At 35.3% G+C, this 15,478-nt stretch overlaps 1 protein-coding gene across 6 annotated transcripts in view; it reads left to right on the top strand.

The window, feature by feature from the left end:
* The window catches only part of ASAP1 (ArfGAP with SH3 domain, ankyrin repeat and PH domain 1), a 183,685-nt gene that overhangs the window by 91,492 nt on the left and 76,715 nt on the right, over positions 1–15,478 (top strand). For all 6 annotated transcript variants that reach the window (XM_042785816.1, XM_033005715.2, XM_033005718.2 and 3 more), the window contains one exon: positions 13,999–14,071. In XM_042785816.1, coding sequence (XP_042641750.1) covers positions 13,999–14,071 — 73 coding nt within the window. The remainder of the gene's footprint in view (positions 1–13,998; positions 14,072–15,478) is intronic.

The raw sequence follows: 15,478 nt of genomic DNA on the forward strand, positions 1-15,478 counted from the left end.
TTCGCTAATAATTTTTTTTATTTTTTTTTTTCCCAAAATATTCTGTGTCAAGGTAGATACTTCTCAAATGCAGCATACCTTGTCCTCATTGATAAGGAGGTCCTTAAAGGGCTGAACTCAGCATGGCGAGTTTCTTCAGGGTCTGATGCACCAAGATTATTTCCAAAGCAGTAAATGTATAAAGAAAATACATATTATTAAGAATGTTACTCTTAAAAGTCTAGGAGCTAGCTTAATTGTAGCTAAAGCTAGTCAGGTCATTTTTCTGTAAAGGATTATTGATATTATCAAAACAATATGGCTTTCTGAAGAGATTTTCTATACTTTAAGTGTTTCAGTTAGATGCATTAGTTCACTAAGTTTCTATTCACTGCATCAAGACTGGATCTTCTGGAATAATATAAAGAAGTTAATCGACTTTCACTCTTGGTAAATTTAGTGCAAAAGATACAATATCAAACAGCTGCCCTTGTTAAAACTGGCAATAAATCACAGCTTTTCTTTTTCTATGACTGTAAAAACATTCTCTAGTTGATACGTGAAACAAACAGCTTTTATTCTCTCTTGAGTTTAAGACATACTGTAAAATATACAACTGAAATTTAAACAAATTGTTTCTTTTGTTTTAAGTTGAATAATTTGATTTTGCCAGAGCACATCAATATAATCTGTGAAATGTCAACTAATGTCTAAGGGCTATATACATTCAAAAACCAAAACATAGGAAATGTTTCACTGTTATGGTGAGCATAATGGTTCAGTTAATAACTTACTAAATTATTGTGAAACCTTTCAGAAAAATTCCTCTTTCTATGCATAAATATCTTTTGGGGCTTTTACAATGATAACTAATGTTCAGATCTTTTGAAAACAAAAGCTATATGAAGGAAGAGGAGAAATTGTCCTAGCTTGCTACAGGGCTGTTTGTTTTTTGTTTTTTTTTTTTTTTCACAATTTTTTCCTGAGGTTTGTCTGTTGCTTGGTATTGTGCACATATGATTATCAACTGTTGAATTCCTTAACATTGCAGTTTACATAACAGAAATACCGCTAGCGAGTGGAAGAACAGCTGTGCTGGGATAGTCCAGAAGTTGATAAAAGCTTAGGATCTTTTCTGATGTCACCAACAGCAGACAGTTCCCTGCCCCTGTGCCGCTGGGGGAAGGAGGTAGAGATATCGGGAGCAGAGCTGAGCCCAGGAAGAAGGGAGGGGTGGGGGGAAGGTGTTCTCAAGATGTGGCAATGCTTTTCACTGTCCTACTCTTTTAATTGTTATTAGTGTCTGTAATAAATGTATGTTCTTTTTTTTTTTTTTTTTTTTTTTTCCTCTGATGAGTCTGCCTTTTGCTTTTGACCATAAAGGGTGATTTTTTTTTTTCCCCATCCCAGTCCTATCTTGAACCCCAAGCCTGGCTCTCTGTCCCTTCTTATTGCTGGAAGAGAAGGGGGAGAGAGTGGCTGCATGGTGGTTGGCTGCCGACCAGGCTCAAACCATGACAGATGTAAAGGGTTGCACTTACTGGCTCAGGTAAGAACGAGTAGGTGGGACTTTTGAAGGGGCTGCTCCGTGAAAGGGAATGCAAAGTGAAGTATTCCCAGAAAAGCTACTGTCAATTTTCTACAACTTCTGTTGTACCACTTAGTGTTTCTTTCTATTTCATTTTCTGTCAAGGCCAGCTTCTGGCCTTTAGAAATAAATCCACCTTTACTAAATAATGCCCTTTCTCTCTGAATGAAAAGCATGCTGAGAGGAAGTGCTGCTTGCTTGAAGTGATGTGTGGTGTGGGGGATAAATAGTCCTGTAGAAGCAGCAGGAGGTATTTAAGCTAGGTTACTGGAGAGTTAATAGTACATCACACTGAAAGTCACATAAAATGCTTTTCAGATTTTGCTTGATTAGTATCGTCAAGTGCAGTAATTCTCTTTGCTGCAAATGCAGAACTCCAGTCTGTGCTTCAGCAATGGTTTATGCACTTGTGAAGATTATGAGAAAAGGCATAAGGAACTCCAGTTAGTTACTGTAGTTTATATAGTTGACTGAGTTTCTGAAGGATATAGCCATTTTAAAATCAAGGGAAAGAATGTGAGACTAAAAAAGAAAATCTGTAGCCTGAGTCACCCCTGCTGGTGAAGGAGAAAATTAAATTTAACTCCTACATGCATGAATATTGCTGCTTTTTCACAGAGCTGGTTTCTGAAGATCCAAGTTTTAGTCTCAAAGTGTATTTTCATGGATCAAAAGTAGGCGGAATGCAGTGATACAGCTCGGATGGAACAGATCTTAATGTAGCTGAAATATTAAATATCATATGTCTTCTCAGGTCATGGTCACATGACAATTTTAATCTGTTATACATTTTTACATCCATTAAAAGTGGTAGAGCTACCATGTGTGTTGTCCTCCTTTGTGCTGGCCATAACACAGCAAAAAATGCAATTTTCATCTGGTCTAATTTCTTGACTGTGTGTTTTTCTGAACACCAGTGTGCTGGTACAAAGGAGATAGTGGGAAGGAGTGGCTGGCAGAGGGAAACAGGAAAACCATCTTTTTCAGGTCCTGTGGAGAAACTGGGCACTCTAGCTTTCCACAGAAACCTGCAGGGATGCCTGTTGACCTGTTGCTCCTGGTCACAGTATACCATCTGGAATGTGGAATGTTATTAATTTAACCTTCATTTGCTTAAGCATTTCATCTTTTCTGTCCAAATGTTCATGACAATACTCACCATTTTTTCTGTACGTTCATTCTGCATTCCAAAGAGAGTCTCTTAACAATATGCAGACATGTAGCATATATTAAGACATCTATTGTATTTTGTAGACATCTGAAACAGTGAAACGGTTGTTACTTCCTAAGAAAAGGGAGAAAAATACATCATTCATATGTCTCTGCTGAATTAAATTGCATTTGGAGGTTTTAAATTTTTATTAAAAATCACTATGAAGAAGCTGCAGAAATGTAAAAATGAAGGAAGTATCTTTCTGTCTAAGTAACAGTGTTTATGAAAAGGTACTGAATGTATTGGTGGTAACATTGTGACATGTCCCATATCCTCTAAGTCTAAGGGTGTTTGTCAAGAGAATATACTGCTACATAGATTTAGAAATTTATGTTCTGTTCATAGCTTCTTCTTTGCAACTTTGTGAGAGCTACTGTGCTGTTATTTAATTTTAAAATACTGCAGCCTATTAATCTACTATTGTTCTGATATCTTTGTCTAGTTTTTATGTAATATCATTCATCAGTTATGTAAGCTTCCTGAGTATCTTTAAGACTGATGTTGATATGTTCATTTTATTTAAGCACTAACTGCATCCATTAGGATTAGCTAATTAATTTTTAGAGTGAGCTGGAATTAATAAATTGTTTTTGAGAACCAAGGTAACTAAATGCTGTAAATCAATGATTTCAGTATTAGTCTTAATTTTGTGCTGGGAAGGGGGAGAGGACTGTGTAGTTAAAGAAATAATCATTGGACTAAAATATGAATAACTTGGTTTACGATTAAATATACTTTATTACATAATTACCACTCTTTTGGGTGGTTTTTAAACTATGCCATTGCTTTAGCCTATGTTTAAGTGTCACTTATATTTTCTAGTTACATATTATACAAGAATGGAAAGCTACTTGGTATATGATCAGCTTTGTCCATGTGTTCTTGTTACCCTGTGGCAGCAGCCTTGGTTTTCATTAGCTTTCCCAAATTCCTTTCTCAATCCTGAATCCTATTTTAGAGAAGACTATTGCCAACCCATATTCTTTTGAAATTATATATACCCTCTTCAGTTGTAAGACTGATGTTTTTAAAAAAAAAAATATCCAAGAATATTTTCCTTGTCACTGGTATTTTCTGATTCTTCCTTTATGCAAAAGTATATGCAAACTTTGCTTTTCCCCAAGTGCTTGAATTTATATTCTAGCTAATCCTGTGGGAAATGCCATTTGATGATTTACTGAAGCCGATTCTACTTCCAACTTCCTTGCTGCTGCTTGAAGAAGACAAGTTCCAGGGACCCGTGTATGTTAAATCCCCTTATATAAGTAGTAGTTATCTGAAGAACAGACGTAGCATTGCCTCTTCCAAAGGGGGAGACGAGTAAACAGACTGAAAACCTACTTTCCATACAGTATCTAACATCACAAGGAAATGATAAACTGAACATTTTGAGGGTTTGCTGGTTGGTTTGTGTTTTGTGTTTTGTTTTTTTTTTTTTTTTTTTTGTTTTTTTTTTTTTTTTTTTTTTTTTTGACGCCAAGCAAAATAAACTAGAAGTCAATAGCTGCTTCTAGAATCTGGCTGTTACTGAATAAACTGCTGTTGGTACTAGTAGAGCAAGAATATTGATTTCCAATAAGTTAATACTTCTGTATTTCAGGTGCCCTATGTCTATGATTCACTATGTGAGTTATGTACAAAGCCTATGTTTTATCTAACAGAAATGCACTGGAATAATATAGGGCAGATTTTGTTGCACAATTACTTGATATTCAATGTGGGTATATGCCTGAGAGTCTAACATGAGTGTTAGCCAAAGTGTTTTAAGCCCTATCTTGAGGCAGAGAAGGATGACTGTGCATGATCATCTCTATCTCCACTGAACTTGAACCTTCTACTTAGGTGCTGCATATATGGGAAGGTTGTTATCTTTGCCTAATTTTTGCTTTTGATCTGTGGAATTTGAATGCTTTAGAAGCCCCCGGTCCTCAAACAGTCACACCTCTCCCAGCTTATTCCCAAGACTTTTCCCTTCCTGAAAACTCTTCAATTTTTTGCCAATTTGCACAAGCTGTTTCACAGTGCCTCCCAAAATGATTAAACAATGTAATCGAAAAGTGTCATAAAATTGAGATTTTTTTTTTTTCTTTTTGGCAGTTATCTTTTTTGTTGGGGAGGATTAAGTTGTTCATTTAGTAGCACAACTGTATACTTGTGTTATAAATGTGGCATTACTTATATTAACAATATTCAGTTAAATCTGTGATCAGACATATCAATTGCGTTTTCTAAATGGAATATAGTGCAGCTATTTTTAGATGTGACAGTATTTTAAAGAAAGTTGTTGCTAGTGTAATTTCATTGTATTTAGACTCTTGGCTGTAAATTATGTCTGAAGCTTAATATTGTTAAGAAAATATATCGAGTATTCTCTAAGGATGTCTGTTCTCTAATACAGTCTTAAAAGAGAAATAGCATAAGTCTATTTTTACCAAACACAATACTAGGTTAAAAAATGCTTTGAAGTAAGCTTGCAGAGCACTCATACTGTTTCCTAACATACCGGAAATTACTGCCAAATTCTTTTACATTTTAGTGTAGTTCTAAACAATACCTTTAAAATCACACCTTTATTCAAAGCATCCTTCCTGTGGAAGAGAAAGTGGTTGCTTCTGTGTCATCTCAATTACTTCATCAGGTCATACACACAGTTTGGGCAAATTAAGGTTACCTTTACACTGTAGGATTTCAGCATTGTTAGTATATCCTTTTCTTCCACCTTTGCTTGATTGCTATAGCTTATACATTTGCATGTAAATCAGAAATTCCTTTCTAGACTTAACCAGTTTGCAAGTGGTCATAATGTGAACCAGTGTCTTCAAAATAAACCGTATAGAATCTAACTGGATTATAGGTCTTTGCTTTAGATTGGATATCCCTTCTCATTTCACTGTATTTTACTTGTATATTGAAAAAGCAGATCTCACTCTAATCTTAAATTTTATACTGAATTACTCTGACTGAAGCATATATATCATTCCATAATATGTATTTATGGGTTGTTTTTTTTTTTCAGCCTACATTGCTTTTAGAGATCTGTTGGTTTTCTGTACCACAGTGGAGATGAGATGTGCATCTTAGTTGCCTAATGTACATTTATGTTATTTTTTGCATGTTGATCAAAAAAAAAGACAGACAATGTAGGAGAAAGTAGAGATTTTAAAATGAGACTTTTATTAAAATATTAAAATTGACTATTCCAATTATCATGTTTCCTTTGCTGTAATTTCCTCCACTAAATTAAATAGGTTCATAGAATGTGTTTGTATCAAAGAACATGACACTGAAATTCAAAATTAACTCTAATGCTTCATAGCTAAATTATACTTCTGTGATTTTAGTTTTTTTCCTTTTGTAAGGTAAGACTCAAAATCCCTCTTTTGCATTTTGTAAATCATCTATAACCAAAGAAATCATAATGATGAGAAACACAACTCCTGCTGTGTATTGTAAAACTTCTCATTTCCATTTTTAACTTTTAGTATCATAGAATGGTTTGGGTTGGAAGGGACTTTAAAGATCACCTAGTTCCAACTCCCCTGCCATCAGCAGGGACACCTTCCACTAGACCAGGTTGCTCAAGCCCCATCCAACCTGGCCTTGAACTCTTCCAGGGAGGGAACTTTTTTACCTTAAAAAACAAGAACAAAAAATTAAATGTGTGCTTATTTTCTAGAATGTGTTATTATCTGGCAGTGTCAGTCTAAATGATACACTGTAAGAAGGATGAGGTGGTAGACTCCTAGCTGGTCATTTGAATGTAGCTCTTAATTTCATAGTAAGTGGTGATGGTTACAGGTTTAACATGATAGAAGATGAAGTCTTACTGGGTCTGTCATCATAGCACTCTCCAATAACAAAACGAAACTGAGCTCTAAGCAGAGTCCTAGAATGCTGCAGTAATCTTCAAGGTCTATGTTGTAATGGAAACCACATTTTCTTTATTTTTTTTTTCTAACCTAATGAAGCTCTTGAAATCTGCATCTAGGAACAAATAGACACAATTCAATTGTTGCATGTAAAAAAAAAAAAAAGCATTAATATACCTGCTTTTTCTCTTTGAATGGAATAATTTGGAAATGAAATATTGTAGTCATGCATCAGTGTATGAATTTAAGTATTTATTCAGGGGCTAGGAGGAGAAGGAGCATGGGTTGTTTCTGTTCTTAAGTAAGAGACTGTCTCCCCCACCTCCCCTCCCTGATGATGCAATTTTTTAAAGACAGAAGGGTTTATAATAGTACTAGTAATGTTTTGAAATGGCTTGGTCTACAGTGAATATATTTCTGATGTCATCCATATCTGTGCTGCTAGGTGATACCAGATATCAACAAATAGCAGTACTGATTGAAATGTATAGAGAGAGCTAGGAGGTGTAAGTGTACTGTGTAACTGCAACACTACTGTAAGGCTGGCAGTGGCTCAGTGAGGGAGTACTTTACCTATCCCCGAGTGTCACTTTAGAGCTGCTGTAACATTCATAGAATCTGTGTATAATATTTGAAGATTTTTGCTGCCTGAGAAGGTGGTAATAATCATAACTCTTGAGTCCTGATCTACTAACTCTTCCTCCTCTGACTAGATAATACCTGTGAGTTACTGGGATAACAGCTTAAATACAGATCATGCTGCAAAATATTCTGTGGTTTCAAAAGAAGAGAAGAGTTAGCACAGGCGGAAAATATTTAGTGATATTTAACTCTGGTGCAGCAACTGAAGGACTCTCCTGTTGGTGAAATTTACAGTCAGATATGGTGGCGACGAGCAATTCTCCAGAGACTTTTGTGCTTTTTTTCAAAATCAGGTTGCTAAGAGTCACATTTCTTACTAATAAACTTATGTCTGCTAGCATGTTTATTTAGTGCATTTGTGTTTATGCAGTTTGCGTGCCACCTTCTCTTCAGTGTTTTTTTTTTGTTTGTTTGTTTGTTTTTTTCCTTTTGGAAGACCTTACTTCAACTATTTGCTGTCTTCATATGTATTTAGTCTTTCATTGTTCTGGAAAAGAAATAATCTTGTTCTATTTCAGGCTTTTTTGAATTGTATTTAGTTAAGTCTTTTGCATATAAGCTTTTTAGGCTAGATTTTGTTAAATGGAAATGCCACTGTATAGTGTATTGGGTTTTTCAGATTACAAATAACTTCAATACATTTGTTAAAAATTTTGTTTATATACTATTTCTATGGAACTGTATATTTGTGTGCTGAAAAAAAAAAGATTTTGTAGGGTAGTATTCAGTAGCCAGTACTCTCACTGGAAGTAATGTATTTCCACTGGACTTTGAAAAAAGCATAAGGAGGTGTTTGCAGTAGCACAAGTACAGAATAGGCTTCTATTTCTTAGATTAAGATCATTCCCTTTGTGCTTTTAAAGCAGTTTTTATCAGATTGCTAGTGTAGACAAGAAGGATCAACTCAGGGGAAAAAAGACAAAGTGCCGTAACTTGCTAAAAAGTAGAGCACAACAGCACTACTTATTTTTAAACATGGAAGCATTTATACTGTAGGAACTTCTATTTGTGTTCTGTGCAACCACTTGCTAGTGCATTTTAATGCTAGCAAAAGTTGTGTGTGCAACTTGGGAATCTTGTACAGTGGTATCTTCAGGAGCTGTGGGGCTGGCTAGGGGTTTGCTGGTTTCTGAGCTTTATCCACATTTTACCCTATTAATCATGCTAGTGTGTTTATCTGCTGCTGGACTAAGAAATAGGTGAAATTGTGCTCCAGTGACATGAAAACTGATCCCTGGTTTTGCTGTCTGGTTTCATAATTAGTAGTAGTAAGGCTGATTAGTATACTAAAGTGAGTGTGGATATTGGGAATGATAGCTGTTCAGTCCAGCTTTCGCTAGTTCAGAGTATGTTTTTGCCCGTGTAAAGGTAAGAATACTGGCACTAAGAAGTTGTGGGTGCCCCACTGTACCCAGAGAGGCTGTGGCTGCCCCCTCCCTGGAAGGGTTCAAGGCCAGGTTGGACGGGGCTTTGAGCAACCTGGTCTGGTGGAAGGTGTCCCTGCGCGTGGCAGGGGGGCTGGAACTAAATGATATTTAAGGTCCCTTCCAACCCAAACCTTTCTGTGATATTTATCACCAAGATTAGTTTCTACCCAGTGGAAGCTGGTTTAGAGCCTGTGCCTGTGGGGAAAATTTTGTATCTGTCGCTGGAAGTTTTCAAGTGTTGTCACTAGTTGTGGGTTTTTTAGCATCTCCTACAGAACAGAAGTTAAAAAATTAATCTGATCTGTGTCATTGTATCTGCAAATAAATCTCATAGTTTTGTTTTCTAGTTATCTCTAAATGTACCTTGTGCACAAAATGAGCTAAGCTCATAAATATTAATGTAACTCAACTGAGAACTTAAAGGGAGAAACTGCCTAAAATATTGTTAAATATTCCCAAATGTGTCAGAGTGTGCACAAGATCAAATATCCATCACATGCTCATTAGGAAAAATGTGATCCTAACTTCATTTTATCTAGAATTAATCACACTTAGATAGCAATTAGTGTATGTATTCATGCTCTTGCAGAAAAGTCTTCTGGGTAGGAGTGTGGTTGCAAAGAGGGATCCAATGATCAGTTGTCAAAACAATTACAATTTAGCAATACTGGACTTTTTAGAGAGTCATTTCACAAGCAATCTCTACTGGGCTACCATTTGAGTAATACCTGAAGAATCACTTATTGACTATTATTTTTCAAAGTCTTTTTAGAGACTACGCAAATGAGCTTGCTCATCTAATGTGACCTTTACGGCACTGGAGGGATGATAATTTTTCTCACGTACGCTGGTTTGAAGAGAGGCTGTTGCGCTGCATCAGTCTGTGTTACTAGCAGCAGGAGATGTGAGGGAAGTTCAGCTGATGGGATCACTGTGAGGCTTTGGCATTACCGGAAAAAACTATTTTCTGGAAAAATGTATTTCATAAATTTGATTACTCATGCTCTTCTCATTAGTTTATGGTTAAACACTTGAAGTTTCCAATTTCCAGGGAAATCACAGTTTTTTTTTTCAAAGAATACTCTCTTTTAATTGGTCTTATTTTGGGAGTAACTGGTACATTATGGTGTAGTAAATGATGTTGGTGCAGTTATTATAGTGATAAGTGCTTGTTGATGTGGTATTTTTGGTTTGCTTTCTCTCATTTAGACCCTTTGGATTTTTAAGTAATTCAAGACAAGTTCAAATTGTGCCTGTCTATATCCATCTTTTACACAAAGTGATTAAGTGTCTTTAGAAAATTCTTAACCACTTGCCTATTTTTGTTATGTAGACATGTACTGAGACCAACAATTGGAAATAGATTTCACACTGGTGACTGGCAGGGCCAGTACAAACTGATCAGAGAGGAGGGAAGACGGGAAAGGTGGTTTGAATCACTTCTCTGTGTACAGAGTTGAGCGAATTTGGTAGTCTGATCATTTCTGAGTGGGTAAGCTACAAGGGACCAACACTTGACCCTCATCTTCTCTTTCGGTTGTATTTTACTGGGTAAATGATGGGGGTTTGACTTGTTGCAATTTCAGTGGCACGTAATAACTTACCTGTCTAGTCTGTGTTTATTATCCATTCGATAAAGTTTGGGTTTTACTGTGAAGAAAATGATACCGGTGCTGAACAGCTGTAACTTTGTAAGGTGCCATTGCTCTACTTTGTTACATGGATATCGTGCATCATCAATTGTCTGAGGATCAGGGAGCTTTCCTTGTTTAATTTTATATAAGCACATTTAATATGGTGGACTTTGTTTTTTTTTTTTTTCATTTCTTCTTTCTTCATGTCTCAGGGGTTTTTGTGAACATTAATTTTGCATTCTTTTGAATGAAGATAGAGCTTGTCTACGCTAAAGCTTTGTTCAACCAAGGAGGTAGCAAAGCTGTGTTGCAGGTACCTTTAGTAAATCATCTGTCTTTTCAGAATGCATGAGAGGGTTAGAAAACATTCTCTCAGGGAAGTTAAAAAGGCCCCCTTGGAGGTGGTAGCGCAGAAATGAAGAAAGAATCATTTTCCAAGAATGGGTGGTGATGAGGAACAGTTTAATACGTAGGAAGGTAGGAAGGAGAGCATCTGAATACCTAGAGATAATCACTGAGACTCCGTGGTTCTCTAAGGCATTGTAGTTTTCAGTAATATAACTGTATGACACTTTTACTGGAAGATAAGAGTTCGTGTTTTCTAAGATGGGGAGTAAAAATATTTAATATTCTGAATGCTGGAAAATAAAATTAATGGATACTGCAAAAACTTTCTTTCACTTAACTGGTGAAAGCAAGTCTTTTTCTGTCTAGCTTAACATACTTTTAAAAGGCAATATTACTGTGGAATAATACTTGAATTGAACATTGAGTGGAGCTTACTTCCTTTGTAGCAGAGTGCAGCTAAAAATTATTAGCAAAAGACATTCAAGAGGAATGTGATACATTTGGAAATGATCTGCCTACACTTTCATAAAACAACAAAATAACCAACCCAAAAAAACCCCACCCAAAACCACCCAAGAAACCTTAGATAACAGTTTTTGTGTACCTAGAATCCTACATACAATTGGGTTTCTGCTGCATTTGGCATTTTACACTCTGCCCTGGTATATTGTTATAAGTTTGTGTGGATTTGTTTTATTTAGAGGGACTAAGAACAACTAGTTCACATAAAGATCATATTTGCAAATATAAATATACAAAATTGACCTGTGATGTCATTCTGACTTAGATCACTGGCTTCTTCAGGCAATGGATGTCATCTCTGTATGTTGCTTTGCTCAGTGATTGCTCTCTAAAAATAATGAATGTTCCCTTCCCTCATGCTCTCATATTAGTGATTAAATTCAATTCTATATCAAATCCAATTTGGAAGATTTTTATAGTCTATTTGTCCTAGTCTTCTAGTTTGATATCTTTAGAAACAAGTACCGTCTTTCTTGGAGTTGTATTTGTTTTATCCTCCCAAGCGTCCAGTTTGCTTCAATATTAGAATTTAGTACAAAATTGTATCACTGAATCTCATCAATGTTATCCATTGGGATTTTTTACAAAATATTGGGTTTAAATTCTCATTCTATCCTGCATTCAAACTCTCAACAGACAAGTGAATCATTATTTTTTTTCTGGTCATTGAAGATGGAGAGAACTTTAGTAGAAATGTCTGATAACAATAGCATAGCAAGCAGGCAGAAGCAAAAGCTTTTGGCAGCGTTTGCAAAGGAATCTAAGGAGAATCACCTGCTGTACAGTGTCTTGAAAAGGAACATAAAGTTCTTAATGTTTTATTAAATTTAAACATTTTAACTCTGTCAATATGAAAGTCAAGTAAACTTTACTGTGTTACTGGGGAGCAAAATAAATAATGATATTTGCAGTTAGGAATATTTTAATTCATTGTTCTGCTGCAAATGAAAAACTAGAGATAAATAGTATTAGAAAACACTTACATAAATTCTGTGGTTCCAAACTTTCTAGTTTTAGCTACCACAGAAGTGGTTATTTGAGAGTATAGTGGTTTTCAGTTCAAGAAGAGAAACACTATTTTCCTTCATTACATACGTTCTTGTGTTGTTCAACTATGATATTTTGCTTGGTTAAAATTGGACCACTCCAAAATAGAACTATTGTATATTAATTGCTTTCTCTCTATATGGGTTCCTACTGTAAATGTGCATACACCAAAACACTCATCATTTTGAACTTACCTAGGAGTGGTACCCTCATGTATGACCATCTCCAGTGCTTGACACTCTAGTAGACCTGGAGCTCCTTCTGTGGTTTCTTGGATCTCCTCAATGCCCAGTGCAATATGCTTCAATCATCTCAGCGTTGACACTGAAAGCCCTGCTTATTGGTTAATTTTTCACTCATAGTGTTGCTGGTGATGACCCCCTCTGAGGTACACGCTGCTGTAGGAGGAGTTGTCACTCTGCCTTGGTCTGCCAGATATCTTCAGATACCAGACCCACAGGAGCTCCAAGCTTTAAACTGTTTGGATAATACGGCTGCCCAAGTGTCTCTGCAACATAAACTTTGTGGCCTATAACAGCTAACAGGCTCAGCTGGGCTGCTGGCCTGACAGTGGTTCTGAGTACAAGTTCTCCAATCTTCAGTGATTTGAATGTGAATATAATACGGCAAACACTGCCAGCTTCATTAAAACTTGAGATTATTGATCTAACATTACTTATGTGATGGGAAATTGCCTAGGATCTAAATGGGAAAATCATACAGGACGTTATTTGATCATTTCTACCTGTATTTTCCATGGGTAGCAAGGAACCATCTACAACATGTTAAGAATGCAGAATATCCAAAGCTCACACTTAAGTAAAATTAACTGGATCACTGTGCACAGACAGTACCAATATGTGGCTTTTAAGTTTATAAATTCCGTAAGTGTAGACTAATGTTTACTTTGATTTTATTTTTTGCTTTATCATAGTAGTTTTCTCATGGTAATTTGATTTCTTACATCAGATTGAGAGAGGGTAGGGAGAAGTTATATTGCTTAAAAAAGAAACTACCTAGAAATCTAATCTTAAATTCATCATTACTTAATGACATTTTCTTCTGGTATTTGAAACTGTTGCAGAAAACTTGAAATTCAGAATGATGGAAGATGCATATTTGAGTATTATTATTACTACAAATATTTCCTTTCAGTCCCATTATGTTACACAAAATTAGATCTTAGTCCTTTTCTTTTGATTTGCACTTTTCACCTTCTGTATTTATAAAAGTCTGTTGTGGAATTTGGTGCAAGAGGTTAGTGTGGTAATCTGTGTCTATAGTTGGAAGACTGTTATTGTGGGAATACTGTAGAAGTTAACGAGCAATTTAGTTGTAGTAGAAACTATAGCCCTATAGTGCAAGCATCTACTAACTCTTTCTTGTTGTTTTGGTTTTGTTTTTTTTTTTTTGTTTTTTTTTTTTTTTTCAAAATGTATTACAATTTAAATAAATACTTTGTTTCTTACAAAACTGAAACAGTGTTCTTTTTTTATCACTGTCACTGCTGCTCTACTCTGCCTTCAGACTGTTTTTAGTTCAATTCTTTAATTCGTCTTGAAGGGGTTGAATGATGACAGACCTTCCTGCAGGTTAAATATGTTGTATTTGCAGTTTTTTTCCAGCTTGTGAAACCGCTTATTTTGTGGGTTTCTTTTTATATGTTACAGTGTATTCTGTTGATCAATTAAGTAAATATTTAAAGTTTGTTTATTTCTTGTTATTGTAGGCATTGGATCAAGACAGAACTGCACTACAGAAAGTGAAAAAATCTGTGAAAGCAATATATAATTCGGGTCAAGGTAAGACATTGTTTTCAGTTTTACATGAGAACCTAAGCATTTGATTTGAAGTTTGAGAAGTGTCTTGCAATTTATCCTGTTGAAGTGTATAACATAAGAAATGCTTATCTGTTCAGGAGTGTTGGGATTAAAATTTTTTTTTTCTTTGCATCTGATTATACATCAGATTAATGTGCTCTCCAACTCTTTTACCCTCATATTCCTTCTCAGAGGCCTCTAGGAGAGTTCCTGTGGCTAAATTTTCCCACTGTCATAACATTTCAAGCAGTTAGTGTTCCAGTTGAAGGTGACAAGTTGGTGTTCCAGACTGAATTTATGGAGTGTGTTTATAAGTGAAATAAGAATGACAACTTGTTAAAAAGTTTTTAAAATAAATAAATAAATAGAAATAGCTACAGGCAGATGAGTTTGTTTCTTTAACACATGCTCTCCATTATAACATGTACAATAAAAATGAGGTATTTCCCTTCTTACCTAAAATAGTGGAGATTAATAATTATTTTGCTAGTTTGAAGACACTGTTGATGTTCTTTCAGAGCTATAGTAATAACTTTGATGAGAGCATAAGTGGCTGGAGTATGAATTGATAAACAGTTTAAGTTTAGTAACAGATAATGATCAAACACAGATAAATATACAAATTGGGCTTTAAAAATATTATAAAGTGTACCTGGCTTATGTCCATTTCTCTCAAGGTCTAAAAACTGTGCCAAATGCAGATAGGGTAGCAGCACTGTACACGTTCCAATAACCATCCAGCTATAGCTACTGGATTTTGGAAAATCCCAGTTCCTATTCCCTACCAGTAACAATCAGTTTAGCAAATAGTTTCTGTGTTGTTTTGTGTGTGCTGGTCCATTAACTTGTGTTTATGGAAGTGTGTGGATTTTTTAATGCATTCTAGATTCTTAACTTTTCTGCCAATCACTAACATTGTTGCTCTACTAGCACCATGTTTTAATTAGCTTTTCTATAATTTCAGTTGATGATGACTATTTCCCCAATAGACTGTGAAGCCTAAAACAAAATGAGAATAGTATTTGGTACATGTGTATTTAGTTTTATGCTTTTAAAAATATTCAGATGCTCCAAGCAGTTTTTTCCATTTAAAAGTACCTACTTACTGAATTTAAAAACTGATGAAAACTGCAGAACACATGAAAGGTGCCTATTTTGAAATATATAAATTATACTAGATATTTTAGCTATAATTTGATTTGAGCTTTATAATAAAAGTAATACTGTTTTCAGTGCCTGTAAGTGGGTCATACTACATCATGAACTAGTCACATTGAGGAAAAGCAGTAGAAGGTTTGTTAATGATTTTAATTGGCTGCCTCTACACTTAAAAAGGACCAGAGATAGTTAGGTAGCTGGTTATATCTATTTTTTTTTTTTGAATAAGTC

The sequence above is a fragment of the Tyto alba genome, unplaced genomic scaffold (assembly GCF_018691265.1).
Source record: "Tyto alba isolate M040663 unplaced genomic scaffold, T.alba_DEE_v4.0 Super-Scaffold_9, whole genome shotgun sequence".
NCBI classification, from domain to species: domain Eukaryota; kingdom Metazoa; phylum Chordata; class Aves; order Strigiformes; family Tytonidae; genus Tyto; species Tyto alba.